The 25,863-nt window shown below is 45.7% G+C and overlaps 1 protein-coding gene and 1 long non-coding RNA gene across 3 annotated transcripts in view; one reads left to right on the top strand and one right to left on the bottom strand.

The window, feature by feature from the left end:
- The first annotated feature begins 1,255 nt into the window (after window positions 1-1,255).
- Window positions 1,256-22,328, top strand: Ak2 (adenylate kinase 2). Of its 2 annotated transcripts, XM_027399360.2 has the most exons (7): window positions 1,258-1,434; window positions 7,397-7,522; window positions 10,836-10,946; window positions 11,075-11,169; window positions 18,083-18,155; window positions 18,922-19,117; window positions 21,383-22,328. In XM_027399360.2, the coding sequence occupies exons 1-7, from the start codon at window positions 1,342-1,344 to the stop codon at window positions 21,385-21,387; spliced, it is 699 nt and encodes a 232-aa protein (XP_027255161.1). In that variant the 5' UTR covers window positions 1,258-1,341; the 3' UTR covers window positions 21,388-22,328. The 2 variants fall into 2 exon arrangements, with proteins under 2 accessions (XP_027255160.1, XP_027255161.1); XM_027399359.2 differs by lacking the exon at window positions 21,383-22,328 and having other exon boundaries at window positions 1,256-1,434; window positions 18,922-19,293.
- The window catches only part of LOC103163719, a 53,156-nt gene continuing 38,044 nt past the window's right edge, over window positions 10,752-25,863 (bottom strand). The window contains exons 7-10 of the long non-coding RNA XR_004768160.1: window positions 23,651-23,821; window positions 21,138-21,266; window positions 19,821-19,892; window positions 10,752-11,271 (exon numbers count right to left, since the gene is read on the bottom strand). This is a non-coding gene — a long non-coding RNA (uncharacterized LOC103163719). The remainder of the gene's footprint in view (window positions 11,272-19,820; window positions 19,893-21,137; window positions 21,267-23,650; window positions 23,822-25,863) is intronic.

Below are 25,863 nucleotides of genomic sequence, written 5' to 3'. Positions count from 1 at the left end.
GCTTTGGTGGTAAATGTCTTTATTAGCTGAGCTGTCTAGCCAGCCTGTTGCAGTCCAGGAATTAAAGTGGCCAAAGAGGCAGCAAATTTACCACTAGGATATAGAAATTGGTTGCTTTGTGTCTGTGGGGAAGCAATGGTTTCCTAATCACATTTGCACAGAAGGTTGAGAAAGGGTCCTTTGGGACAGGATGAAACTTTGACACAGCAAAAAGTTGGAGACATTTCCTTGTCAAAAACAGACTCATCTCTCTGCATAAAAACCCTTTTTACCTGACTTCAGCCAGGGTGATTTTGGTGTGTGTGTGTGTGTGTGTGTGTGTGTGTGTGTGTGTGTGTGTGTGTGTTATTTTGTTTGCAGTCCAAAGTCCTGGGGAGTGAGCCCAGAAACCCCTCTGTCTGTACTACAGCCCCAGGCCTCTTCCTTTTCATTTTGAGACAAGGTCTCATGAAATTGCCCAGGCTGGACTTGAATTCACCATGTAGCCTAGACAAGCTTTAAGTGTGATCCTCCCAAATAGCTAAAGTCTACACACCAGGTTATTGTAGAATTCATTGAACTACTTTTTACAGGGACGGCTTTTAGGGGAGATGTTCCCCTAACCACACTCCACAAGTCTGCACTTGAAAGGGTCAAACTAAACTGGGCTTTCTTATAACTGCTGCGATTTTGTATGGGTGGGCAATTTGGCCTTATGATTAAACAGTGCTGGGGGGGGTCCCAGAATATAAATTTGTTGTAATTTATTTAACCAATCTTACTGTTGGACATTTGAGCTATTTACTTTTCAGTGTTGAGCTCTGGGGATGTTATAATAAGGCGATCAACATCTTTGTTAGAAAATCATCACATACTCCTGGGTTAGGTCCTTTTAATTCCTGGAAGTGGAATTATTGGCCCAAAGGGTATGAGAAGCCTTGTTGCCAATTTGTTTTCTAAGAGTGATTTTCCCCACTTACACTCCCACAGGCAATTTCACAGGACTCAAAACAGAGCCTCTGAAGTCATTAACTGTCAAACGCCAAACTGGAACTTTCCTGCGGCTCGGGGCTTCCTTTCTTCCCTCCCACTCCACGCGCTCTCCGCCTCACTCTTCCCAGGCTGGCCCACCTCTTCCTCCCTCCCTCAACTATTCTGCCCAATCAGAAACTGGAACCCTCAAGTTCGTGGTACGATTGGTGTACACAAGCATCCGTCAGGCTCGGGGGCGGGCGTAGAGGGCTGACGGACGCGGCGAGCGGCCAGTGCGAGCCCGGAGTGGTCTGTGCGCTGGCCTGGAAGCGCTAGAGGCACCGTGCGGTGGGGTGTGCTGGCGGCTGGCGGAGTGAGACTTTGGCAGACATGGCTCCCAGCTCGCTGGCTCCCGAACCCGAGAGTCGGAAGGGTATCCGGGCGGTGCTGCTGGGGCCGCCCGGGGCTGGCAAGGGGACCCAGGTGAGTGTCCGCTCCACGCTCGGCGGCGGATCCCGCGGAGCTACAAGGTCAGGGCGGTCGGGGAGCCGGAAGCTGCTTTCCCGCTCGGGAGCTGGCCAGTAAGCCCTGGCCTGCGGACCCTCGCGGGCTCTCGGGCCGTGGCGCGGTGTTGAGGGGACGGTCCCAGCCGGAGGACGAGGCTGAGGTGCGGTCGGGGTTCCTGGGGGAACCCAGGCTAAGGGGATCCAGGGGCTGTTAGCTGAAAATCGTGAATGGTATAGTTCGATCCCCACGACTGAAGCCCCGGATCACAGGCCTGAGTAACGAAAAGCTTTGTGGCCAGGACGCCCTCCGAGTTGGGAGCGCATTGTCCCGAGTCAGGGACGATCTCCACACACAAGGCGGTAGAACTTTTTATTTTTAATGATTAATAACTAGGGGTAAGGAAGTCTGTCCAACACGTGGGGCAGAGTGGGAGCTGGCGTGTGCTGATCGCGGCGTGCTGCCAAGAGTGAGGCAGGATCTGTAAGAGGCACCGGTGTTAGGGGGATGGGAGAAAACCCTTCCAGTTCGCCCGAAAGCTGGAGGTGGGTATGTTGGTCGGGCTTATAACCCGCGGGAGCCATGCGGGTTGTGAGTGGCTCAAGGAGTGATCATGGGCAGCACAAGATAACTCTTAATATGAGTTGAGCGATCTTTGGGACGATAACATACTGACTGGGTCAACAGGTAGGACAACAGGCCCAGAGATCCAGTGGCTTTCCAAAGTCAGTGAAATCGGTTTCATGGAGTCGTTTACCTCCAGAGGATTGGAGTTGCCTTCTGCCCCACTGCAGGGCCTCACTTGGCATCTGGGCCATAGGTCAGGGATGGGATTTATGATCTCACTTAGGATTTGGAAGCTCGCATGATGCCACTTTCTTGCCCAGTGTGTAACATCCCCCTCCCATTTCTCACCCCTGCGTCCCTGCGGTGGGACCTTGCTGATCTTTAACCTCTAAAGAGGGAATTCTTTCAAGTCAGGGTTCTCAAGCAAATAGGCACTGTTCTGTTCTCAGGCTTGCTAGCACTACTGAGTTTATTGTTATTTTTTAAAGATAACCATGCATGCCATGGTGCATATGTGGAGGTCAGAGGACAACTTGCTGGAGGAGCCCAGAGATCCAACTGAGGTCATCAGACTTGATGGCAAGCTACTTTTACCTGCTCAGCCATGTCAACTGTCCCGTTTGCCAAGTTCTCAAAGTTCTGGCCAGCAGATGGTCATCTTGCTCACTGTTGGGACCCCCGTGACACCCAGTGCATCACCTGACACTTGATGGAATTGCTGGAGATGGACCAGGAGAAAGGAGGTCTCGAAGGCTTAGTTCATTTCACGTTACCTCTGCCTCTGGGTTGTAGGTCTCGAACCTTCTCTCGCTGTCAGCTTCCAGGTCCTTTTTTTTTTGAGGTTCCACCACTGCCTGTATTCAGTGATGTTGACATCTCTTTATTTCTGTTGCTATCACTCTCAGTTATTAGGTAATCCGAAGTCTTAAGAGTGTTTAATCTTGGATGTGGACAGCTTCTACTGCTAGTTACTGAGAATGGACAGAACGGCTCGTATGTGACTTTTTTTTTTTATTTTTAGTTTATATTGAAGTTGACTGTTTGAATAGTGAAATGGGAGGACTCGTGCAGGGCTGAGTTGGGCTTTATAGTCTAGTGAGCTGTGTAACTTGTTAACTTCACCTGGAAAATGAAAAACTAACAAGTCTTTCTGTTGGGCTCACCCATACATTCCCAGTTTCTGGGGTGACACATTGCAGGTGCGCAGTGAATGCTGACTCGTCGGGAGCACCTCTCTCTGCGCCCCTCTCTGATGTAGTTTATTGCCAGGCTGATTTATTCGGGTTTGTAGGACATTTCACTGATGAGCTGGTTGAAGGAGATAGGAGAATGGTGGGAGTTGGTTCGAGAAGGCTTTTCAAAGTGATTAAAAGTTTGGCTTTAAAGCTGAGTTCCTAATGGTTGCATGCCTTTAATCCCAGCATTCAGGAGGGAGAAGCAGGCAGCTCTCTGTGAGTTCAAGGCCAGTTCAAGGTCCACATAGTGAGTTCCAGTACAGCCAGGGCTAAGAAAAACCTGTCTCAAAAAAAAAAAAAAGAGAGAGAGAGAGAGAGAAAGAAAGGAAGGAAGAAAGAAGGGAAGGAAGGAAGGGGAAAGAAAGCCACTTGAGTGGCAGCTCATACCTGTGTAATCCCAGAGACTTAAGGCCAAGTTTGAAGCCTGGCTAAAGTTTGAGGCTGGCCTGGTGAGTGAGACCGTGTCCAAAAACAATATCACAAAACAAAGAACTAGGGCTTCAGAAAATATACAACGATCACTTAACCTCCATCCTCCTCCCTTTCCGTATCGGGAACCATAAAATTATTGGTGGTTGTAGCTTTATAGCATTGAACAAAAGTTTACACAGAGACTGCAAATTGGCAGCCTGGAGCATTCACCCCACACACCCAAACTTGTCACTGTAAGTTTTAAATACACATAAGGGTACAGGTGAAAGCCTGTAATCTCAGCTGTGAGGGAGGCTGAAACAACAAGTCCTGCCTGGGCTAAGAATGATGTCAGCCTAGGCATCCTCCTTGCCTCAGAACAACAGGGCTGGGAATGTGTTGCTAGTAGTTCATTTACCTCGCTGTGTTCACTCCTCAGTACCACAAGAAGCAAAGGAGTGATGCCATGAGCTCCAGTAACCGGCAGCTGATGGCAGCCATTGCCTCCCCATCCGTTCTCCCTGCAAATTATGGTAAAGCAGCTCCAGGCACCATAACATTTTTCTAATATATTTTAGAATCTCTAAAACAAATTTTAAAAATACATAAGTACAGTATCCCCTAAAGATTTAACAGATTTCAATAGTTAATGTCCAAATTTCTATCAGTCTCACACGTGGTAATTTTGAGGCTTTTTTTTTTTTTCATCTTTAAAAAAAAGATTACCCATTGTGTGTGTGGGGAGAGGGGGTGTCTATGAGTGTACATGTGGAGTCAGAGGACAACTTTCAGAGTCATTTGTCTCCTTCTACTGTATGGGTCCCTGGAATTGAGCTCAAGTCCTCAGGCTTGGTGTATTTACCTGCTGAGCCATCTGTTCCTCTTTTTTTATGCTATAGTTTCCCACGCTTATGTGTAGAAGAAACTAGCTTGTCCCGAGAATATTGTCCCCTTTCTAGGAGTTTTCGATTCATATTCCTTGAGTGTGTTTAACATCCTCCTCTCTTCCATTTCCTGCAGATATTTAGTTTGCTGCATCCACTTTATCAGATTCTGTTTCTCGGCCTGGCTACCCAGGTGCAGTCACGTTCTGTCCTTCAGTCAGACACTTTCAATATATTGTTTGTTTCCGACGGGTTTGGAACAGCTGCTGTCAGTTGCCTAAGTCTAGTAATTAATTATTGATGGTAAAATGGTGTCTTCTGATTATGTAACTCCTGTGCCATTCCTTGGCTGAAATATCTCTTTTTCTTCTCTTTCCCTGCACTCCCTCCCTCTTGTTTTTTTGAGACAGGGTTTCAGCAGGTAGCCCAGGCTGGCCTGAAACTCAACAGTGGCCCTGCTTCAACCGAAGTGTGAGACTCCAAGCTTGCACCACAGCTGGTTCTTAGTTTGTGTGTAGAGAAAAACTTTCCATCCCCTATTTGCTTACCCAGTGATGTGCTTAATGGGTTGACTATGGAATGTTTTTAGTTATGGAATTTAAAAAGCAATAAATTACAACTCATTTTTCTGATAGCAGTGGGCCTCTGTTCCAGTATCAGGAGTCACTTGTAGCTGATTGCATTTCTGCTCTGGGTGATCCCTTCATGGACACACACACACACACACACACACACACACACACAAAGGCATAGAATGCCTGGTCCCTGTTAGCAGCTGACCACACTCCTGACCTGGTCATGCCTAGGACCTGCTCAGTGATGTTTATTTTCTTCTCACCACTTCCTCTTGTACCTGTATAATTCCATATTACATGATTTATGTCTGCATGGCTGAAGTAAATTTCTGGGCTGGGAGATGACTCAGTGGGCACCCTTTTCTTTTCTTTTTCTTTTTTTTTTTTTAAGGCAGGATATCTCACTGGCCTAGTGCTCATCAGGTAGTTTAGACTAGGGGCCAGTGAGTTCAGGCATCTGTCTGTCTCCGCCTCCCCAGTGCTGGCTGGGCTCATTAGCATGAATCACCTCACTCTACCCAGCTTTTTTTAAAACATGGTTTCTGGAGATAAAGCTAAGGCCATTGTCCTTACAGAGCAAGTGCTTTTCCAGTCCAGCCGAACTCCCCCCCCCCCCAGCCACATATCACACAGTAGTTGAGTGCCTTAGACAAGATTTGAACCCATCCATATTCTTCATAGTCTATAGTATCTCCCCCAGGACCAGCAGGAAGCAAAGGCAGAGTCTCACACCTGGCCACATCTTCCCTGCTGGTGTGTTCTTCATGCAGTTGTAGAGTCAGTCGCTGGAAAGGAGTGTGAGCAGCCCACCACTACAAGATAATAGTAATAGCTGAATACTTGAGTGCCCAGTACAGCTTTTCTCGGGAGTTTTGACCCCAGCTTCTATGATTTGTCCACTCAAATTAACTTTAAGAAACGAGGGGTAGATTGGTGGGGAGCTCTGATCCCTGGGGGTGTGTCCACCCACAGTGCAGCCAGCTTTCCATTGTCATTGGTTGCTGGCCTTCATTTTTCCGGTGTCCAATCCTTAACACTTTCTCACTGGGTCCCACCTCCCTATGAAGTGATTTCTTCACCTCAGTGGAATCAGTCTGTGAATCACAAACCAGAATTTCCTGCATTGAGCCCCATCATTTTTGTTTTGTGCCCAAGAGCACACCCAGTGAACTAATTTAAACAGGGATCCCAGTTACTTATCTTCTGAAATAACTCAACAGAAAGCTGAGCATCTGTGAATACAGAACCAATATTGGAGTATCCTAACCTTTTTCCATTTAAAGTCCACCAGACTCTGAGATGCACATTTGTTTGATGTGGTTGTGGGAAAAGCTAAACGTGGTGATAGGGGACCTGTCTAGTCCAGCACAGTCTGTGAGCTTTGGGATCTGTGTCTCCTATTGCTCTGTTTCCTTGGCTCCAGGGTTCATGGAAGAGGCATGAATGAATATTTCCTTCCCATCTGAGTAAACAGAGCTAGGGCAGAGGTTGCTATAACAGCTAATGCTCACAGAGGATCTATGTGCTGCACTTTGCATGTGTCGGGTCTGTATAGCGTCCTTATGGGCTCAGTGAGATGGTATTATTGACGTTTTACTTAGAGGTTTCAAACCTAGAAAGGAGAAGCAGCTCCTCCAGCCATACAGTGAGGATTGAGGTACTGGGGGTTGACTTGAGCCCACACTCTTAGCCAAAAGTTGAGCCAGTGGTGGCAGACACCTGTCTGTAATCCTAGCCCCTTAGGAGGCTGGGGATGGCGATCATGAGGCCAGACTGAGCTACATAGTAAAACCCTCTCACTAAACCCACCAGAACACCTCCTAGAACTGGTCTCCAGGTGACCACTGCAGAAATGCTCAGCCTGCGTGTGTTATTACGCATCACAGCCACTTTCTGAGTGGATCGTGTGCTTCATGTTAAACAGATGTGGAGACTGCTCTGGCTCTGTGAGTGAACAATTTAGCCAAGATACTGCAGCAGGTCTGCCTTGCCTGCCCCAGCTGCCAGGCCTAGTGGCCACAGCATACCATTTATAATAGCTTCCTGAGTGCTAAGTATATTCCCAGTACTTTACATGCAATATTATGTATTCATACGATTCTTACAATAACCCTGTAACTGCTTTACATTATAAAACAAGGTACGATGCATTCCTGTTACAACCAAAGAAGTAGACATTTGGCTAAGCTCACACAGCCAGTAAGGGCCAGGTTCATTCTCAGGGCTTACAGTGTTAACTCCTTCTTGGTTTTTGTCTTTGCCTCCACAGGCACCCAGATTGGCTGAAAACTTCTGTGTCTGCCATTTGGCCACTGGGGACATGCTGAGAGCCATGGTAGCTTCAGGTTCTGAGCTGGGGAAAAAGCTGAAGGCCACGATGGATGCTGGGAAACTGGTAGGTTTGGTTACACCTGTGAGTGCTGCTGTGTCCAGAAAGGTGGCCCCCAGCTGCATGTGGCTACTTGGTTTTGACTTCATTAAACATTTCCTTCCTTATTCATTGTAGACACTCTTGAAGCCTTCAACAGCCAATGCAAACATAACATTTCTACCACCCTAGAAAGACTTCTGAGGTAGTCCTTTGTGGAGATGTTTCTAACAGACTGGCAGGTAGTAGGAACTTTGAACAGAGCACATTATTTGGTTTATTCTGAATATATTATTATTATTTCATCACAATTTATTTTTTTAAAGATTTATTTATTATATATACAGTGTTCTGTCTGCATATATCCATGCAGGCCAGAAGAGGGCACCAGATCTCACAACCAGATGGTTGTGAGCCACCATGTGGTTGCTGGGGATTAAACTCAGGACCCCTTGAAGAGCAGTCAGTGCTCTTAACCTCTGAGCCATCTCTCCAGTCCCCTCATCACAATTTATTTGTATAATTTTATTACTTTGTGTGTGGGGGCAGGCACTTTTTTAATAAAACCATCTTGCTAGCCCTCTTCATGGTTTTCTTTTTTCTTTTTTTTTTTTTAATTAAAGTAAAATTATAAGGACTGGAGAGATGGCTCAGTAGTTAAAAGCACTTACTGCTCTTTCAGGAGACCTACATTCCATTATCAACACCCACCCAGTAGCTCATAACTATCTGTAACTCCAGTTCTCTGAGATCCAGCACCTTCTTCTGACCTCAGCAGGCACCAGGCATGCTCATGGTGCATAAACATACATAAAACATGCATAAACATTAAATAATAATTTTTTTTAAATTTTGGGGTTATGGGTGTGTTTGTACGTGCACCAGCCAGACGCACACACCTTTAATCCCATTACTGAGAAGCAAGCAGGCGGGTCTCTGAATTTGAGTTTCAGGTCAGCCAGGACTATACAGTGAGACCTTTCAAAACAAAGAAACACACAGTATATATGTACTCACACATGTGTATCTATATATAATTATATCACTCCCCATTCCCTTCCTTTCCTCCAGCCCTTCTCATGTGTTCACATTATTCTTGAAGATGCTTTATAATACTTTATGTAATTCACCCAAATTAAATATAACAAAATGAAAGTGCTGTTCCTAGGATAAGAAAGACTCTAGGATGTATGCAAAAGATGATTCGGGAGACCACAGAAATGTTTTAAAGCTCTTTTGTGGCTCACAGCTCTGTATTTCTTATGTTTTTGATTGTGAGCCTAGCTTTTAACCGCTGAGCCATCTCTCCTGCCCAGTCCTCTGTATTTCTAACAAGGGAGTTACTTGGTAGTTGTGGGAAAGTAATCCTATGTATTGAGCCAGTTGGCTTGATTTGACTAATACAGTGAATTGACTGAATCTTTGCTTAGGGCAAGATCTAATATTTATTCTAGAACCTGACTTCTGCTTATACTTTCAGAAGTCATTTTGTTCTTGAACACAGTAGGCAAGTGCTAGACCCGTGAGCCATATTGGAGTTCCCCTGATCCTTTGTTTTGTTCTTGTTTTTAATTTTCTAAATTATATTCTGTCAGTATGTGCATTTGCCTGCCATAGCATTCATGGGGAGGTCAGAAGACAACTTTTGGAAGTCAGCTGTCTTCTTCCACCATGTGGGTCCTGAGTTCTAGTTCAGGTTGTCAGGCTTTGATGGCAAGCACTGCTACCCATTGAGCCATCGCATCACCTCTGTTTTTGTTTTTGAAGCAAGATTTGCCATGATTATCTGGTTGGCCTGGCACAGGTGTCCCAGGCTGGCCTCCCGAGTGTTGAAATTGTAGGCATGGACAACCACAAGTGGTTTCTCTGATCCCTGTCTGTGTCTCTATCTGTTGCTTGGCTGAAATCTGAACTTTGTTTTTATCCCCAGGTTAGCTCATGTTAGGCCTGCAGATACTAGAGCAGTATTGGGTGGTACCACAACCTGTCTGTCCATACAGTCCTCTTTAGCTTTCCCTTTATGTCAGTGAGGCCATGAATCAAACCAGAAAGGTAGACATTTTGGACTTTGGGTTTTGGCAGAAAAGTCTGAGTGAGAGAAAACTGGGATGTGGCAATGAGATTGCTTATCTCCAAGCCTTCAATCAGTTGCAGAGTTTATACTTTGTCCATAACTTCATAACTGGTTCTGAAGATAAAAGTTTTAGCTGGTAAGATAGACAGCCTTTACTATAATATAGGTGGGAACTTTTCTCTCTTTAAAGAAAAGATATTTTAATGCTGGGAAAGATACTTGGTGGGATCTTTTTGGAGAGGCTTAGACTACATTGTGGTAGTTTTTCGGTTCCTCATTTCTGATCCAATATTGCCAATTCAGTGCAATTTTTTTTCTTATCTTAGATAGCCCAGATAAATAATCAAGCCAACATATCAATTGTGATATTGTTAGTCTAATGAATTTGTGAATCAAGGATAATTGGTACATCCCTACTTTCTAGTCAAACTACTATCCCAGTTCTCGGGTGATGTCTCTGCCATGGACCCTCATCATCTTGAGGACAGCTTGTTGCTGAAAAGCTGTTATGTGATGGTTAAACAGCTACTGGCAGAAGAGGCCCATAGGACCTAAGACATGGAGCTGTCTTGCTGGGCTATGGATCCCACTTCCCTTACCCAGTTTATTGGAACATATTAGAGTTTCAAGGGGAGGAACCTGTCTGGGCACTGGAGAATTATGGAAGTGAGTGTTACAGATGGAGTCTGTACTGGTCAGCTTTGCACCACCTTGATAAATCCCTAAGAGAAACCAAGAAGGAAATACTGTCTAAGCTCAGTTGCAGTGCAAGGTTGGTCTCTAAACAGCAAGTCAGCTTGACTCCACAGAAGCAGAAGCAGAGGAAAAGTGGGGTGCCTCCATTATGGTTTGGGTGTTAAATGTACCCTTCCCCCTTGAAGTCCATGTATTGAAGGCCTGATCTCCAAAGCTGTATTAAATGTTTTACTGTGTATGCATGATGGGGAGGGAGGGCACACATACCGTGGTACATGCTTGGAGCTACCACTTCTCATCTTTTACCTTTACTTGGGCTCAGCACTGAACTCTAGGTAACCAGACATGAGTGGAACACACTTTTACTTGCTTGGCCACCTTGCTTGAGTGAGTATGCATGCCTGTTCACTGTCTCTCTGCCTCTGTAAGGTGCGTAGCTTTGCTCTAACACATTCCTTTCACAATAGTTCAATACAGGCTCAGACATACTGACACCAAGCAACCTTGGAGCTTGTATTTGGAATATATCACCTAGTTGACAGATTTGAACCCAAAGCTCTTTTCTTGTAGGTGAGTGATGAAATGGTCGTGGAGCTCATTGAGAAGAATTTGGAGAGTCCTTCATGCAGAAACGGCTTTCTTCTAGATGGCTTCCCTCGGACTGTGAGGCAGGCTGAAATGGTAGGTAGTGTTTGCGTCGTTGTTGTGTGAAGGCAGGTGCTGGCCTTTTATATGAATTACTTTGAAGGAGACGAGCTTGTCAAGCAGAAGGCTGATTGAGCTTTGGTGGGTCCCACAATCTTTTGCAGCTTGATGACCTCATGGAGAAGAGGAAAGAGAAGCTTGATTCGGTGATTGAATTCAGCATTCCAGACTCCCTGCTGATCCGGAGGATCACTGGAAGGTAGGTGTGCCCAAAGAGCCAGCCCTAATGCTTCCCCAGAGCCTTGTAGGGCAGAAGCTTGGTGCCATTTGGAGATGTTTTGATCTTGTATATCGATGTCCACTGATGTGGTAACATGGGTGGGGACATGGAGACAAAAGCAAAGGATTCAGAGTCAAACAACATCTCCATCTAGGCATGTTGCTTTTTTCTTTTATTATTGTTTGGTATTATGTTTTTAATGAATTCTTTGTGAATTTAATACAATATGTTTGATCATAAATAATCCCGTTCCTCCCAGATCCACCCCATCTTGCCTTATAAACCTTCTTCCCTTTTTTTTTGTTTTTTGTTTTTTGGGTTTTTTGTTTGTTTGTTTGTTTTTGGTTTTTTGTGGTTTTTGGAAACAGGGTTTCTCTGTAGGTTTGGAGGCTAATCCTGGAACTCTCTTTGAAGACCAAGCTGGCCTCAAACTCACAGAGATCCACCTACTTCTACCTCCCGAGTGTTGGGTTCAAAGGCGTGCGCCACCACCACCAGGCCCTTCTTCCCCTTTTAATAATGCCCCTCAAGTCCAATTTGTGTTGCTTATATTATTTATGGATATGGGGTCATCCACTGGAGCGGGGCCATACCCTTAAAGAACACTGACTTTCATAGCTCCTCAGTTAGGAGTAGGGGTTTCATGGGCCCGTCCTAGAATGTTGACTAGTTGCTCTTGTGCTGTGAGTTCAGGAATACAGTGGTTCTTACTGCTCCCAGAAAATACTATTTTGCTCCTGTCTTCTCCTACCTCTGGAGTTACAGATGGTTATGAACCACCATGTGTTTGCTAGGAATCGAACTCAGATCCTCTTGAAGAGCAGCCAGTGCTCTTAACCAGAGTCATTCCTCCAGCCCTCCTCTCCCTTTTTCTTTGCTTTGTGTTTGTTGTGTATTGTTTTGTTTTTTGAAACAGGGTTTTTCTGTGTAACAGCCCTGGCTGTCCTGGAACTAGCTCTGTAGACCAGGCTGGCTTCTAACTCACGGAGATCCGGCCTGCCTTTGCCTCCCAAATGCTGGAATTAAAACTGCACAACACTGCCGCGCTCTCACCACCCCCCACCCCATGCCTGAATTGTTTTTTGTTGTTGTTGTTTGTTTGTTTGTTTGTTTTTCAGTGTATGCATTGCTTGCTTGCTTGGCCAATGGAGGTCAGGAGATGGCATCAGATTCCCCTGGGCTGCAGTTACAGTGTGAGCTGCTTTGTGGGTGCTTGGAAATGCACCCAGGTCCTTTGCAAGAGCATCCTATTCTCTTAACCACTGGGCCATTCCCCCGCCCCCTTTTTTTTAATGAAAGAAATTTGGTTCATAGTACAGCTTGTTTTTCTTACTTATTTCTCTGAAATAGTGTCAAGTGAACAAGTTTGTTAAGAATTCCTTACTGCTTCCTGCTGTGGTGTCTCTCTACTCCATTTCTCTGTATCTGCTTCCTGTCTCAGCACCACTACGAGAACCCTTGTAATTTTCTTTATTGTGTCTGGAGGGAGGGGGAGATTGTTGATGAGCATCATTAGAGCACGCTACAGCACAGTTGAAGCTCTCGGGAGTGCAGGGCCTGCTGCTTGTCCAGGGTACAATCATCAGAGATGGGCTGCTTCTCAGATATCATACCTTCTAATTCATTTGAATTAAACTTGATAAAGGCCCACTTTGAGATGTAGATCTTTTGGTGGCCTGGGAACTTGAACTTGGCCCTGTCCTGGGCCTCAATCATATGTTTCTTACTCTGTAGGCAAGCACAGATGTTCTTGATGACCTGATCAGTGTGTACCCTGGAGTTCTTCAAAGCCACCCACATATCTTCTGAGAGCCTGAATTGGGGACCTCATGAAAACAAAGGCATGAGCACTACTCCCAAATTGTACAAGCCCCTTGTGTCAGCCCATTAATAACAGGCTGAATGCACCCTTGGAGGCTAGTAAAGGAACCTGGTATACTGAATTGCTTATAAGTAATGTAGCTGTTTATGTCTTTGTCATTTTCATGACCCTCTGGAAGGTTGTAAGCTTGCTGTCTTTGACATTCATGATCATTAGTTTGGGCTGTTGTGTGGTACTTCACAGTATTCCATAAACCATTCTTTAGTCCCTTCTTGGTATGCAATTGTGTTTCTTCTAGTTGATGGTGCCACTGTTAAAAGGGTATGTAAATATTATATTTAATTAGGAAGAAAATGAATAGATAACAGTGTGAGATGTGGTATCCTGTAAGGCTCTGTAGGGTACATTCAAACCTACTTTACATTAATTTTCTTTTCAAGTTTACCTTTTTTTATGTTTCCAGTTATTTCATAGGCTTCTCCACAACAGAGACTTGTGTTTCTTTATAGTCCCTTTGGACATGAATTAGACAAAATTGATGTAGACCAAGAAGCAGTAGGGTTGACAGTAAGGAACATCCCTAGGTTTGGTATCCTTGAGGTACAAAGCAGGCAGTAACAGGACCAGTGACACTGGAGGTCTTTAACTTGATGAGGTCAGCATATTGGGTACCTGCTCCTACATCAAACCACACCCCAGGGCTGAAGGCTATGACAAATGCTAAGAGAATAGTACAGTGATGTCTGTTTTGATCTCAAAGAGTCATGTCTGAAATTTGGGTGATTCTGACCATTCACTGCAGTAGGAAAAAAAAGAGCCCGGGGCTAGATGAAAGGCTGCCTAGGAGAGGTATGCCATCAGTGTGGCGGTGAATGAGGGAGCGGAAGCAGGAATGAGTGTTGTTAGGAGAGGGGCTCAGGCCGGGGCTGTGCTAGACGAGTTGGCCCACAGTGGGCTATGCTTTGGAAGCTGCAGGGCAAATGAGTGACATTGGGAAAGACGCCAAGAAGAGTGCGCTTGACAGAAGTTAGGAGTTATTGCATGATCGGAGCCACTGGGTATTGGTACAAAAACTGCATTCTGAAAATATTGCCTTGGTGCTAACAGTAAGTTGGGGGTGGGGGTGGTGGCAGATAGGGGCCCAGTCTGGGAGCCTGCTCATATTCACATGAAATGATAAGAGACCTCTTACTGACTAGGGAGCAACGTAAGGATCTCAGAACAGGCAGCTGAGGGAGGACGGGTGGGAAGCCTGTCCGTTTAGAAATGATTTGGTTTAGTGTGGCTCCTCCTAAGAAGACTCTGCCTCACAGGGAGTGAGGAGTCTGTCCAGGTTCACTCAGCAGGTGTGTGGTAGGACTAGTACCTGAAACTTGCTTTCTGCCTCCTACTCTGCCTTCCTGATGGGTGGAAGAGGGTAAGGCAGGAACTGGGAACTTAAAGATCTCACCATAGCAGTCTTTGTTTGTTTGTTTGTTTGTTTTTCAAGACAGGGTTTCTCTGTGTGGCTTTGGAGGCTGTACTGGCACTCGCTCTGAAGAGCGGGCTGGCCTCGAACTCACAGAGATCTTCCTGTCTCTGCCTCCCGAGTGCTGGGACTAAAGGCGTGCGCCACCAATGCTCGGCTCCATAGCAGTCTTGAACTAACTGTTACCTCAGTTCTAATGACTGTCACGTATTTTGTTTCTTGAGTATTTGTTCATTATGGTCTGAGTTCTTTGTCATGTTTCCTGTTGTCACTCTCGTAAGCTAATTTATCAGTTGGCTCCCTGGTGTCACTTCCCCGAGTCCAGTAGAATATCCCTTTTGTGGATGAAAAAACAAGGGTCTAAAGCAGCAGTTCTCAACCTGTGGTCTCAGGTGGAACAACCCTTTCATAGGGTTTGCCTAAGACCAGCAGAAAACACAGATATTTCATTATAATTCATAACAGTAGCAAAATTATGAAGTAGCAACAAAAATCATGTTATGGTTGGGGTTCACCACAGCATGAGGAACTGTATTAAAGGGTCACAGTGGTAGGAGGGCTGAGAACCACTGCTCTAAAGTGTCCTTACAAGTAGCAGTGACATAGAAGTCTAGCCCTAGTCACTGCCACCAGGCCCAGGGGCTCCTGGGACTGTTTTGGTTGTCCCTTGTCTAGTCGCAACTGTCTTGAGAACTTAGAGATCAGGCTTTCTTTCTTTGGAGGTATATGCCTTGTGTTCTTTTTTTTATATATATAATTTTTTTTAAGATTTTATTTATTATGTATACAACATTCTGCTTCCATGTATATCTGCACACCAGAAGAGGGCACCAGATCTCATTACGGATGGTTGTGAGCCACCATGTGGTTGCTGGGAATTGAACTCAGGACCTCTGGAAGAGCAGCCAGTGCTCTTAACCTCTGAGCCATCTCTCCAGCCCCCATGCCTTGTGTTCTTAAAAACAATGTTTCTGAATGGTAACAGAATAACATTGTGTATAATCAGAGGGCTGAGGGAATCTGGGTTTTTGAGTGATAGCCTAGGGATATGGAGAGGAGAGAGTTTATTTCTTGCTGTTATGCTAGATGCCCCCCTGTTCTCCAGAAGATAAAGAAATGCATACGGTGATTTTTTTGTACTTAGTCCTTTCCAGAGGTGCTGAGGCTGTAGCCAGTGGCCACTGCTCTCCCTCTCCATGGGCCTCCTACTGGATGCTGTTTCTGAATGGATACACCAGAGAAAGTTTTTCAGGACTCAAATAATAGAAGATCTAACTTCTTCATAAGTAGTTGCTGTCACAAGCTAACTTATTCTTCACTATAACTGATTTTCTGTGCTGTTACCTTGCCGTTAGCACTTTACCACCTTATATAGTGTAAATGGGCTGTCTTGTCTTCAGTAGGATAGGACTTCAATAGTATAAATATAATCTCCCATATGATGGGCAAAATTTCCCCAACCTCTGAGCAATGGTAAGGCCTAAAAGAGTCATTGCTCCCGCAGAAGGAACAGGACACAAAAAGCCAAAAGGTGGTCAGAAGCTCTGATTGGACAGACTTTCAGAGGAGACAAGCTACCAGAGGGGGAAATGAAGAAAGTACTATTTGCCAGGAGTGGTGGCGCTGTACACCTTTAATCCCTGCTCCCAGGAGGTGGAGGTTGGTGGGTCATCCTGAGTTCAAGGCTAGCCTGGTTTCCATAGCAAGTTACAGGACAGCCAGAGCCACATAGAGAGACCTTGTCTCAAAAGCCAAACAAAAAGACCCACACAACAACAAAAAAGAAAGTACACAACTCAAGCCGGCAATGGTGGCTATGCAAAGTATGGCCTGCCCCCTCCTCTGGAGTTTCTAGGTTCCTCTTTTCTTGAGTTCATTGTTTTGTTTTGTTATTTTTCAAGACGGGATTTCTCTGTGTAGCCCAGGCTCTCCTGGAACTTGCCCTGTAGACCAGGCTGGTCTCAAATTCAGAGTTCCTTCTGCCTTTGCCTCCCAAGTGCTATGACTAAAGGCCTGCACTACCACTGCCCAGCTGATTGATTTTTTTTTTAATTGTAATAATGTGTGTGGTTGTGTGCACATAAGTGCAGGTGGCCACACATGAGAAGGTGTCTGATTTCCAGGAGCTGGAGTCACAGGTGGTTGTGAGCTGCCCTGTGTGGGTGCCCTGTAAACTCAAGTCCTCTACAAGAGCAGAAAACGATCCTAACTACTGACCCTGTGTGCATTCTGTTTTTTATGGTGTGTCTTGGGGTATGTACATGCATGCTACAGCTCACAGGCGGAGACCAAAAGAGTCGGTTCTCTCTACCATGTGGACCCCAGAGATTGAACTCAGGTCATCAGACTTGGTGGAAAGTCCTAATAATTTTCTTTATTTTGTTCATTTGGTTTTTGTTGTTGTTTGTTTGTTTGTTTGTTTGTTTGTTTTTGGTTTTTTTTTTAGAGAGCACATTAACCAGTTTACTAGAAAGCGGGAGAGTGAGGGGGGAGAGAGAGAAATGGAAGAACAGAGCAGAACAGGGAGTAAGAGAGAAGAGAGAGGTTGACTGCGGTAACAGAGAGAGAACTTTTTTTTTTTTTTGAGACAGGATCTCAAGTATGTAGCCCAGGCTAGCCTTGAATTAAGGGACTCTTCTCACCTCAGCTTCCTTAAGTTCTGGGATTACAGGCATGAGCCACCATGTTTTAAGACAAAGTCTGACCGTTACCTAAACTCTTCTCAAAATCCTGGGCCTAAGTAACCAGCTCCTCCCCCTTAGCTTCCCTGGTAGCTGAGACCATGGACACGTACTGCAGTGCCCATCTTCAGGATTGGCCTAATACGTCTCTTTTCCCAGTGGCTTGGACATTGCCTAGCCTTGCTCACACTGTCCTATATCTGTGTGGTCACAGAGGTGTGCATCATCGTCTGCGTATCCATAATGTGTTTTTATGTGTTTGCTTTATAACCAAATTAGGTTAGAAAACAGTACAAGCAGACACATGCTTGTGATCTAAGACATTTGGGGGTGGTGCAGAGTAGCTTAAGCTCAAGTCCATTGGAGGCTACATGCCAAGACCTGTCTTTAAAAAAAAAAAGCAGAAGACACCAGGGTTAATTTCTATCTTCTGTTCCCCAACACTTTGTACAAATCTTGCCGTGTTTGCTGGAGCTGTTGATTTCTGGTAAGTGTTGCTTGTAGCAGAGATTGTGATCCATCACTTTGTAACCATCTGGATTCAGCATAAGATCTGGTTTCAACTAGGAAAATAGGTGTGAATAGAATAGATGGCTGTGCGCTGAACATCAGGGTCCTGCCTCCTAAGGCCTGGACTAGGCAGTCTGCCAGCTGCTTTCTTTGTGCTTGGGCAAAGCAGGAAACACCCTCTGCTATAGGCAGGATAATTGACGATGTAGTTATTTTCCTAAACAAGAGGTAGCAATAGCTGGCCCTCTGCTGGAAAGCCAGTTATTTTCCTAGGTGTGAGGTGTTGGCGGGGTTCTCTGCTGAGTAAAGTCTTCCATTCGACTTCTCTGCCTCTGCTTGTCCTTCCAGAGTCCCCTGGAGTACAGAGCTATTTCCAGGCAACCTGACTCACAGTCACTTGCTGTCTTGCAGGTTGATTCACCCCAATAGTGGCCGGTCGTACCATGAGGAGTTCAACCCTCCAAAGGAGCCCATGAAGGATGACGTACGTTTGTTTGTTTTTCCCTTCCTCCTATCACTTAACCAGAAAAATATGTCACTGTTTTGTAAATGAGATGGCTGGTGACAGATCTGGACAGAATCTCCAGGTGGCTTTATGTTTATCCCCTGTCACAGCAGCCCATTCCTGGCACCATGGCCAGCTAAGCAGTTGTCCTGTCGGGAGAATGTTGCCAGGAGGTGGCCTGAAGAGAACTTTGCTGACCATTGTGCTCCAGAATGCTCTGTGCTTGGAGTACCCAGTGACTGCTGCCATGGGGTCTCATCCATGGTCACAGAGTCTACATGGTCTTTGTAGAGCATGTAGGCAACAGGGGCATATTCCCTGGGCTCCCCTTGTCGTGTGAGATAAACACAGGTCGTCCAAGGTCTATAAATAGAGGCCACGGTTCAGAAAGTTGACAATTCTACCGGAGTCCTTTCTCACTTCACTTGCTGCTTTTATGATGTTAGTGGGTGATGCTCACTAATTAGGCTAAATATTTAAGCAGCTAAGACTGCAGTTGCTAATGCAGCAGATTGGGATGTATTCTCCCAGTTTCCAGGGCCTCCCTCTCCTTCCAGCTCTAGAAGGCCTTGTGTTAGAAGTTGAGTGGCCTAAACACAGACCTATAGGCAAAAAGCATCCCTATTTCTGACCCCCAGCCTGCTTCCAGGGCCTCCTGCGTGAACAGGCTATGGGATCAGCCAGCATCCCAGCAGAGTGGACAGCTCTCGTGACTGTCCCACCGTTCCTTCTTTTTCATTTTCAGATCACTGGAGAGCCCCTGATCCGAAGATCAGATGACAATGAGAAGGCCTTGAAGATCCGCCTGGAGGCCTACCACACGCAGACCACCCCACTTGTGGAGTACTACAGGAAACGGGGAATTCACTCTGCCATCGATGCATGCCAGACCCCTGATGTTGTGTTTGCGAGCATCCTAGCAGCCTTCTCCAAAGCCACATGTAAAGACTTGGTTATGTTTATCTAATGTTGGGTTCTAAAGGGAATTTCTTTCTTCTTTCTGTCCCTGTCAAAGGAATGGGTGGGCATGTCTCGGGTGGCAGGAACACTTCCTCCCTCAGGCAGTGAGGGCATCTTCTAATGTACTGATTAAAAAGCACTTATTGGATGTATCTTATGTATGTGCAGCACTCATCTGTGTGTGTCTGCTCACTCTCTTACATTCTGTATCTTGGGCTAATTTGTTTTACCAGCGGTTTACTTTTCTTACCATACTTTTCTTTTTATCATTTTTAAGAATTAGCATACAAGGAATTAGATATCATTATGGCCCTTTTTTTTTTTTTTTTTTTTTTTTGAGATGATCTCTATATATCTCCAGCTGACCTGGAAATCACTATATCGGCCAAACTGGCCGAAAACTCAGAGCTCTGCCTGTCTCTGCCTCCCGAGTTCTGGGATTAAAGGCCCACTATGCCCACTTCATTATTTATTTATTTGTTTGTTTGTTTGTTTGTTTGAGCAAGGTATGCTGTAGTAGATGTAACTCCCCCCTACACACACACACACACACACACACACACACACACACACACACACACACAAATTAGCCACACTGTTAATACTGTTAATTCTATTTTCTTGGCCAAAATGAACTGTTGAGTATTTATCTGCTAGGCACCCCAGGTGCAAAGCTTTACTTACCCGTAACAAGCAGCTGGTTCCAAGTCTAAAGTCACATGAAGTCAGTCAGTGTCACAGCTCCTGATACACATTCTTGACAGGAAACAAAAGCCACAAGTCAGTGAATGCACAAGGATAAGTAATTTTTTCCCCTTAAATGGAATTTTAAAGACAAACCTAGGATTCCAGCAATTACTAGGATAGGACACCCACATGAACAGCAGGCACAGTTGGAGTATTTTGGTGGTCCACATCACAGTGCTCTAAAGTTGAGACCACTTGGGATTTCCATCTAAACAATGAGTTGTCAACAAAAAGTTAAGCCAGGTCCTTTGGGATTCAGATTGTCTTTGAACATTAGGGCCAGGTAACTGAGAGCAGCCAAATCTACTTCCTCAGATATAGACCCAGTTAGGTAGGTTTGTTTTTTGTTTTCCTCTTTCTAGGGATGAACCAATGATTAGGGGATAATCTCTTTTTGAATTCATTCCCATCAAAAATTCAAACATGATATGTAAAACCCAAATCAAATGTGTCCCTTTCAAATGTAATCCTGTACCCCATATTCCATGATGGTTAGCCACAGACTGCCTAAGAAGAGATCACCCAAAAACAAGACCACCTGTGACCAAAACAAGCTTTATTTGTAACCTTAGCTCCCACTATTACAAATGTGCTGTGGTCTGTGCTGTGCCTTTTGGTCTCTGGATGATTTGTGACAGATAGAATAATAGGCTGCTGTGACAAGACCTCAAAGCCTTCAGCCTCTGGAACAGCCTTTAGAAAGTTAGTGACATGACCAGTAAATAATGGTGCTTGCCTCGGTGTAACCTGCTGGCTCTAATGTCCTCAGTCCCCATCTGGCCTGAGCTCTCCTACTGTCTTTTGGAAGGCTTGTCCTCTCTCCACATGGAAACTCCGTGGGTATGTGGCTATCTTGCTTCCCTTTAACCTCTAAGTGTCTGCTGCTGCTGCCCTGTCTTGTTTCCTTGGCTTTAAATTAATTCTTTCTGCGCTTAACAGAAACCCAGTCTGACATTGTGTGTTTCTGGAAAGCACATGACTGCTGGGAATGGGCAAGGGAGAAGAGTGAAACCAAAACTACCAGCTGGGCCTGCAAGAATATGAGGTCTTTCTTAGAATGAGGGTGGCTCCATCCATCTGACAGTTGACTTTCCCTGACTGAGAGTAGCTGCAGGCACTTGTTTCTAAGTACAAGCCCCTGAGTGGTTGCTAATTGAATGTGATATGTGCACAGACATCTGCCACCTGTCCATGTATATATACACACACACACATACATATATACTTATTCATGTGTGTACATACACCAAATACCTGTAACATTTGAGCTTCAGGTAAGAGCTGGAAAACCATAGGGGTACAGATGCTCTTTGGTGGTAGTCGGATTGTATTTTTGCTGTGTTTGATTGCAGTCGCAACCTCAGCGGGCATGAGAGCTTTCACCTGGCAGAGAAATGTCCAGTATTTAATGCGTTTGGTTGCATGCCAGCCTTCCCTGATATCTACCTGGTTTTTTTAAAAAACCCATTTTGTTCTTTCTTGTTTCCTCTCTATTTCAGCCTAGTAAAAGAAGGCCAGGCGAGACTGCACCTGCTCATCTCCCCGCCGCGTGATCCCTGCTGTTAGGTGCTGGGCAGAAGGGAAAAGGGTGGTAACGGGAGGGAAGGATGGTGAGGGGCTCAAGACAAGCATTTGGAACAGTGGCAGTGTTATAATTAGATAGGTTTTTTTTGGGTTTTGTTTTTTTGTTTTTTTGTGCGTAAATGGGAATTTGTATAGGCAAGGAAAAATATTAATTTAAACAAAACAAAACAAAACTGTGATTGGAGGGCATTGGTGCAAATGAAGAGCTACGGTATTGTTTTTTAAGCAATCAAGTTTTCATTTACTCTGGACCACAAAGCTAATGCTCTAAGAGACCTCAGCTTCTTTGTAAGAAGCTCATGGATCACCAGACCAAGAATGCAGCCGTCAACTGGGCCTATGTATCATGTGAGCGGGGGCTGCTGGTGGCCCCCTGTGCTGTCTGCATGTATGGAGGGGATGGGGATGTGATCTCCTGGGGGAGTGGTTCAGCAAATCATTTTTACTGGAATTGTGGGGAGCAAGGGGAGACAGATCCCACACTTCCTATCACTTAACAGTCGCCTGCAGTAGCAGCAAAGCCTTCAGCAGCCACCCAGCACACACTAGTCCTTACAACTTTGCCTTTGTTCATCCATGGGCCCTTTTCAGTAAGTGAACAAGGCCTAGGAGTGTAGTTCAGTGGCATGTATGTGCCTAGCATTACAAGGCCCTGGGTTCAGCCCTCAACAGTGAACAAGGAAACAAAACTTTAAAATGTCTTAAGCTAAATCATCCAAAGATTGTCCTTCTTGTCCTCAAATCCTGTGACTGGGATCACCCAACAACACTGTGATGTATTTTTCAATGAGGTGCCTTCAAAACTGACCAAATGCTGCCATGTTTGGCTCCTGAGTCAATAAAGTATGTTGAAAATTTGTATCCCTGTTGTGGCATTTTTGAAGAATTCTGAACTACAAGACAAAAGATGATGTCAAATCCTGGACCTGTCTTTAAAGCCCATCCCATTCGTGGTGATTAACGCGGTGTCACGGGGAGTACATGTGTGTATTCCTAAGGAGCCTGCACCCTTGTAGCCATTAGCTCCTGTGCAGCCTTTCTTGAGCCAGACAAGGCAGCTTGATCTATTGGTGGCTAACAAACCCCAGTGTTAGTCATACTTCACTCCTGTCTCATCTGAAAAGTCTGTGGTGCTGGCTTCTAGGACTTTCGGCATTACACAGTTTGTAAGAAGCCAGCCCTTGGCTTGGTGCCCATCACACAGCAGGCATCGGATAAATGTTGGGTCAGAACATACACAGACAAATATCTGCTTCCTCCTGGGCTGGATAATTAGGAATGGACAGTTACCTGCTGCCTGGCAAGCCTGTGCTATTGCCTAAGCCACATCTCTGGCTACCTTCCCAGCTGCCATTGTTAGCACCCCCAATTGCCACTTTGTCCTGTTTGAAATCTGTTTACTTCCCAACAAAAGTGATCTTAAGCTATTGGTACAAACCAAAGCTCTCACTCTTGGAAAGCTGCCTTTGCTGGTGAGGTTTCTGAGAAATTGCTGCTGTTCCTGAAACCAGAGTAGACTAAGCTAGAAGCACCACTGTTCTTCAGGCATCTTGTGACTTGCTGGAATATGACATCCTGTGCTCACTGAGCCAGCCCCTCCACTCCTCTGTGCCCCATCTCTGGAGTTCCTTGAGGTGTCAGCATGGCTGGTTTGCTCAAATATTTGTATTCTGTGGGCTGTTTGGATGTCTGAAATTTTTTGGCTTTTCTTGGTTGTCATGTACATTTCAGAAAAAATGTCAGACCGACCTGGAAAATGGCACCTTGAGGCCAAGAGGAATAAACTGAGCCAAGTGGGAATGAACCATGTGCTACTTTGGACCTTGGTTCCTTTACCATGTATCAGGAGTGATGGACAAAGAATCAGCTCTGCTCTGAGGATTGACATGTACCAAATACTGTGCACAAGCCTGGTGCCCTGCGCCCCACTCATGTCACCCCCACCAAGACATTGTTCAGTGGAAACCAGCATCTTGTTTTACAGGCGAGGAACTCGCCACTAAGGAAGCAGTCCTCTGTGTCACAAACGGGCACAGCTGGAGCACTCTGCAGCATGGGTTTGACCCCGTGTTATTGCTGAAGTGCCCCAGTGACTTGTGCAGCTGTGTAGGCAAGAAAGTCCTCCCTAGCAAGAGCTTTCTCATGAGGTCACTGCCAGTTCTGAGGACCAGGGTATGTGTCACCTCTTAGGATCTCTTGTGTACAGAGTGTCACCAATAGCCGATCGGGACAAGGAGAAGCCTCAGAAGATGGCTTGGTGTGTCCTTTACCACAAGACTCTGGGCAGCCTTTCTTGTTCCGGTGGAGAGTGGAGTGGTTCCTGTCCTCAGGTGTGCTCCTTCGGGTCAGCGTGGCTAGTAAGGGGGTTCGGAGAGAAAATGTGTAGGTATCGGGAAGACTTGTCTTCCTGAGCATCAGGAGCCAGACTGAAGATTGTTCACCTGAAGCTCCCCTAGAAGTGAACCACTAAGATTGTATGCAGCATTCTCTATTTCCTTTTGTTTGTTTTACTGTTTTTGTTTTTGAAGACAGGGTTTCTCTGTGTAGTTTTGTAAACCAGGCTGACCTCGAACTCACAGAGATTCGCCTGCTGCTACCTCCTGAGTGCTGGGATTAAAGGCATGTGCCACCACTGTCTGGCGTCTCGCTCTATTTTCATGGCTGGTGGTTTGATGTATATAGGATGTGAGCTGTGTGGGAGGGTGTGTGGATTGCTCTTAGCCCTGCAGAGGTAAGTTCTGTTACCACCTCCATGGTGGTAACATTCATACATCTCGGAACAGTGAAACCAGAGCAATTTTGGTCTCTGGCTCTCTGACCTCCAGCCGCCAGGCTGGCAGCTTTGATACTTTGCTAAGGATAGAGAAGAGATTCTCAAACATCCTGGTTCAGAAACAGCTACAAGCTGTGAATGGATGAAAAAAAGGGATCCATGCAGGTGTGCCTGTCACGACGCCGAACTTGGGAGTCATGCCACCACAGGTAAGATCTGTTACAGTTCTCTTGCTTCCTTGCTGTTGGCCCAGAGCTCCAGTGAGCTGGCTTTTCAGAGCTCCTAAGACCAGCTGTATCCCAGCGAGGCCAGTGGGTGAGAGGAGTTGGTTTTCCTGCCTCTGGTTTTTGGAACAAGAGGCCCAGGAGGATGTGTGCTGGCTCTGCCTCACAGCTTTGCATCTCTGTCCCTGAGTCTGGTGGCACTGCACTGTTCATTACTCGGGAGGGAGCACTCTGCTGCCGGCGTCTCAGTCTGCCCTAGCATTGAGTGGCGATGCACTTCCCTCATGAAGGACCACTCAGCTCGCCATGCCTACTCCTGGTGGAAGTGCCCTGACAGAGTAGGTAGGCATGGAGGCCAAGGCCAGGCTTAGATCCTATACAGATAATCCCCAGGCCCGTTCTGAAAGTTGCTCTGCAGTGGGAAAGCCTACTGTCCGGTCCTTAGAGCAGAGCTGCAGAGCAGTTCCCCCTGACAGCTCCCAATCACTGCAGAGAGGATCGGGAAGTTTTCATTAGTTTATTTTGGGGTTTTGGTTTTTCAAAACAGGGTTTCTCTGCAACAGCTCTGATTGTCCTGGAACTCACTCTGAATCGTGAATTTAAAGTTATCCTCAGCTATTGAGTTTGAGGCCAGCCTGAGTTACATGAGATCTAACCTAAAAATAAAGAAAGAAAGGTTTAAAAGGGTCAGACATTTACTGACCACCATAAATATTTTAAAAACAATTCTCCAGATTGAAGAGATAGCTCAGTGAATGCCTTTGTGAAAGCTGTAAGGCCCTGAGTCCCACATCCAGGACCCAGGTAAGAAGGTAAGGCAGATCTCTGGGGCTCAAGAGCTAGCCTGTCTTACTTCTTTGGTGAGGCCTGGCTTCCAGTGAGAGACACTGTCTCATATAAATCGGGGGGGGGGGGGCTGGAGAGGGTCCTTTTGGCCGTTCTTGCTGCTTTTGCAGAGGACTCAAATTTGGTCTCTAGCACCCACTTGAGGTGCTCAGAACTGCCTGGAACTCCACACAACACAAAACAAAAAACTTTTGTTATCGTCACAGACAAGCAGGTTTGTACACTGTTGAGAGATAGTGCTCTATGCTAAGAAATCTTGGCTAGCCAGGCAGAGGCAGGCAGATCTCTGTGAGTTCGAGGCCAGCCTAGTCCACAGAGTTTTCCAGGACAACCAAGACTACATGGTGAGACACTGTCTCAAAAATGAAAAAAACAGAAAAATTTGGCTAAATATCTGATACTGTGGGTCCTAGAGCTTTCCCCCAGCATTTCAGAGTTCATCAGTATTTCCTGTTTATAATTGTCAAGGCTGAGGTGCTAATGCCACTTTGAATAAATATATGTGGTATAATATATGTGGCGCAAGTGTCCAGGACCATTTCAGACACTACTG

This window comes from Cricetulus griseus, chromosome 2 (genome assembly GCF_003668045.3).
Source record: "Cricetulus griseus strain 17A/GY chromosome 2, alternate assembly CriGri-PICRH-1.0, whole genome shotgun sequence".
Classification (NCBI taxonomy): Eukaryota; Metazoa; Chordata; class Mammalia; order Rodentia; family Cricetidae; genus Cricetulus; species Cricetulus griseus.
The sequence above is the reverse complement of the archived record's forward strand: the minus strand, read 5'-3'. Positions and strand labels throughout refer to the sequence as shown.

Excerpts from the sequence above, each read along its gene's own strand:
- Ak2 (XM_027399359.2), top strand. The coding sequence starts at position 1,342 with ATGGCTCCCAGCTCGCTGGCTCCCGAACCCGAGAGTCGGAAGGGTATC. Across the intron at positions 1,435-7,396 it reads GGGCTGGCAAGGGGACCCAG|GCACCCAGATTGGCTGAAAA; the intron begins GTGAGTGTCCGC and ends TTGCCTCCACAG. Across the intron at positions 10,947-11,074 it reads CTGTGAGGCAGGCTGAAATG|CTTGATGACCTCATGGAGAA; the intron begins GTAGGTAGTGTT and ends AATCTTTTGCAG.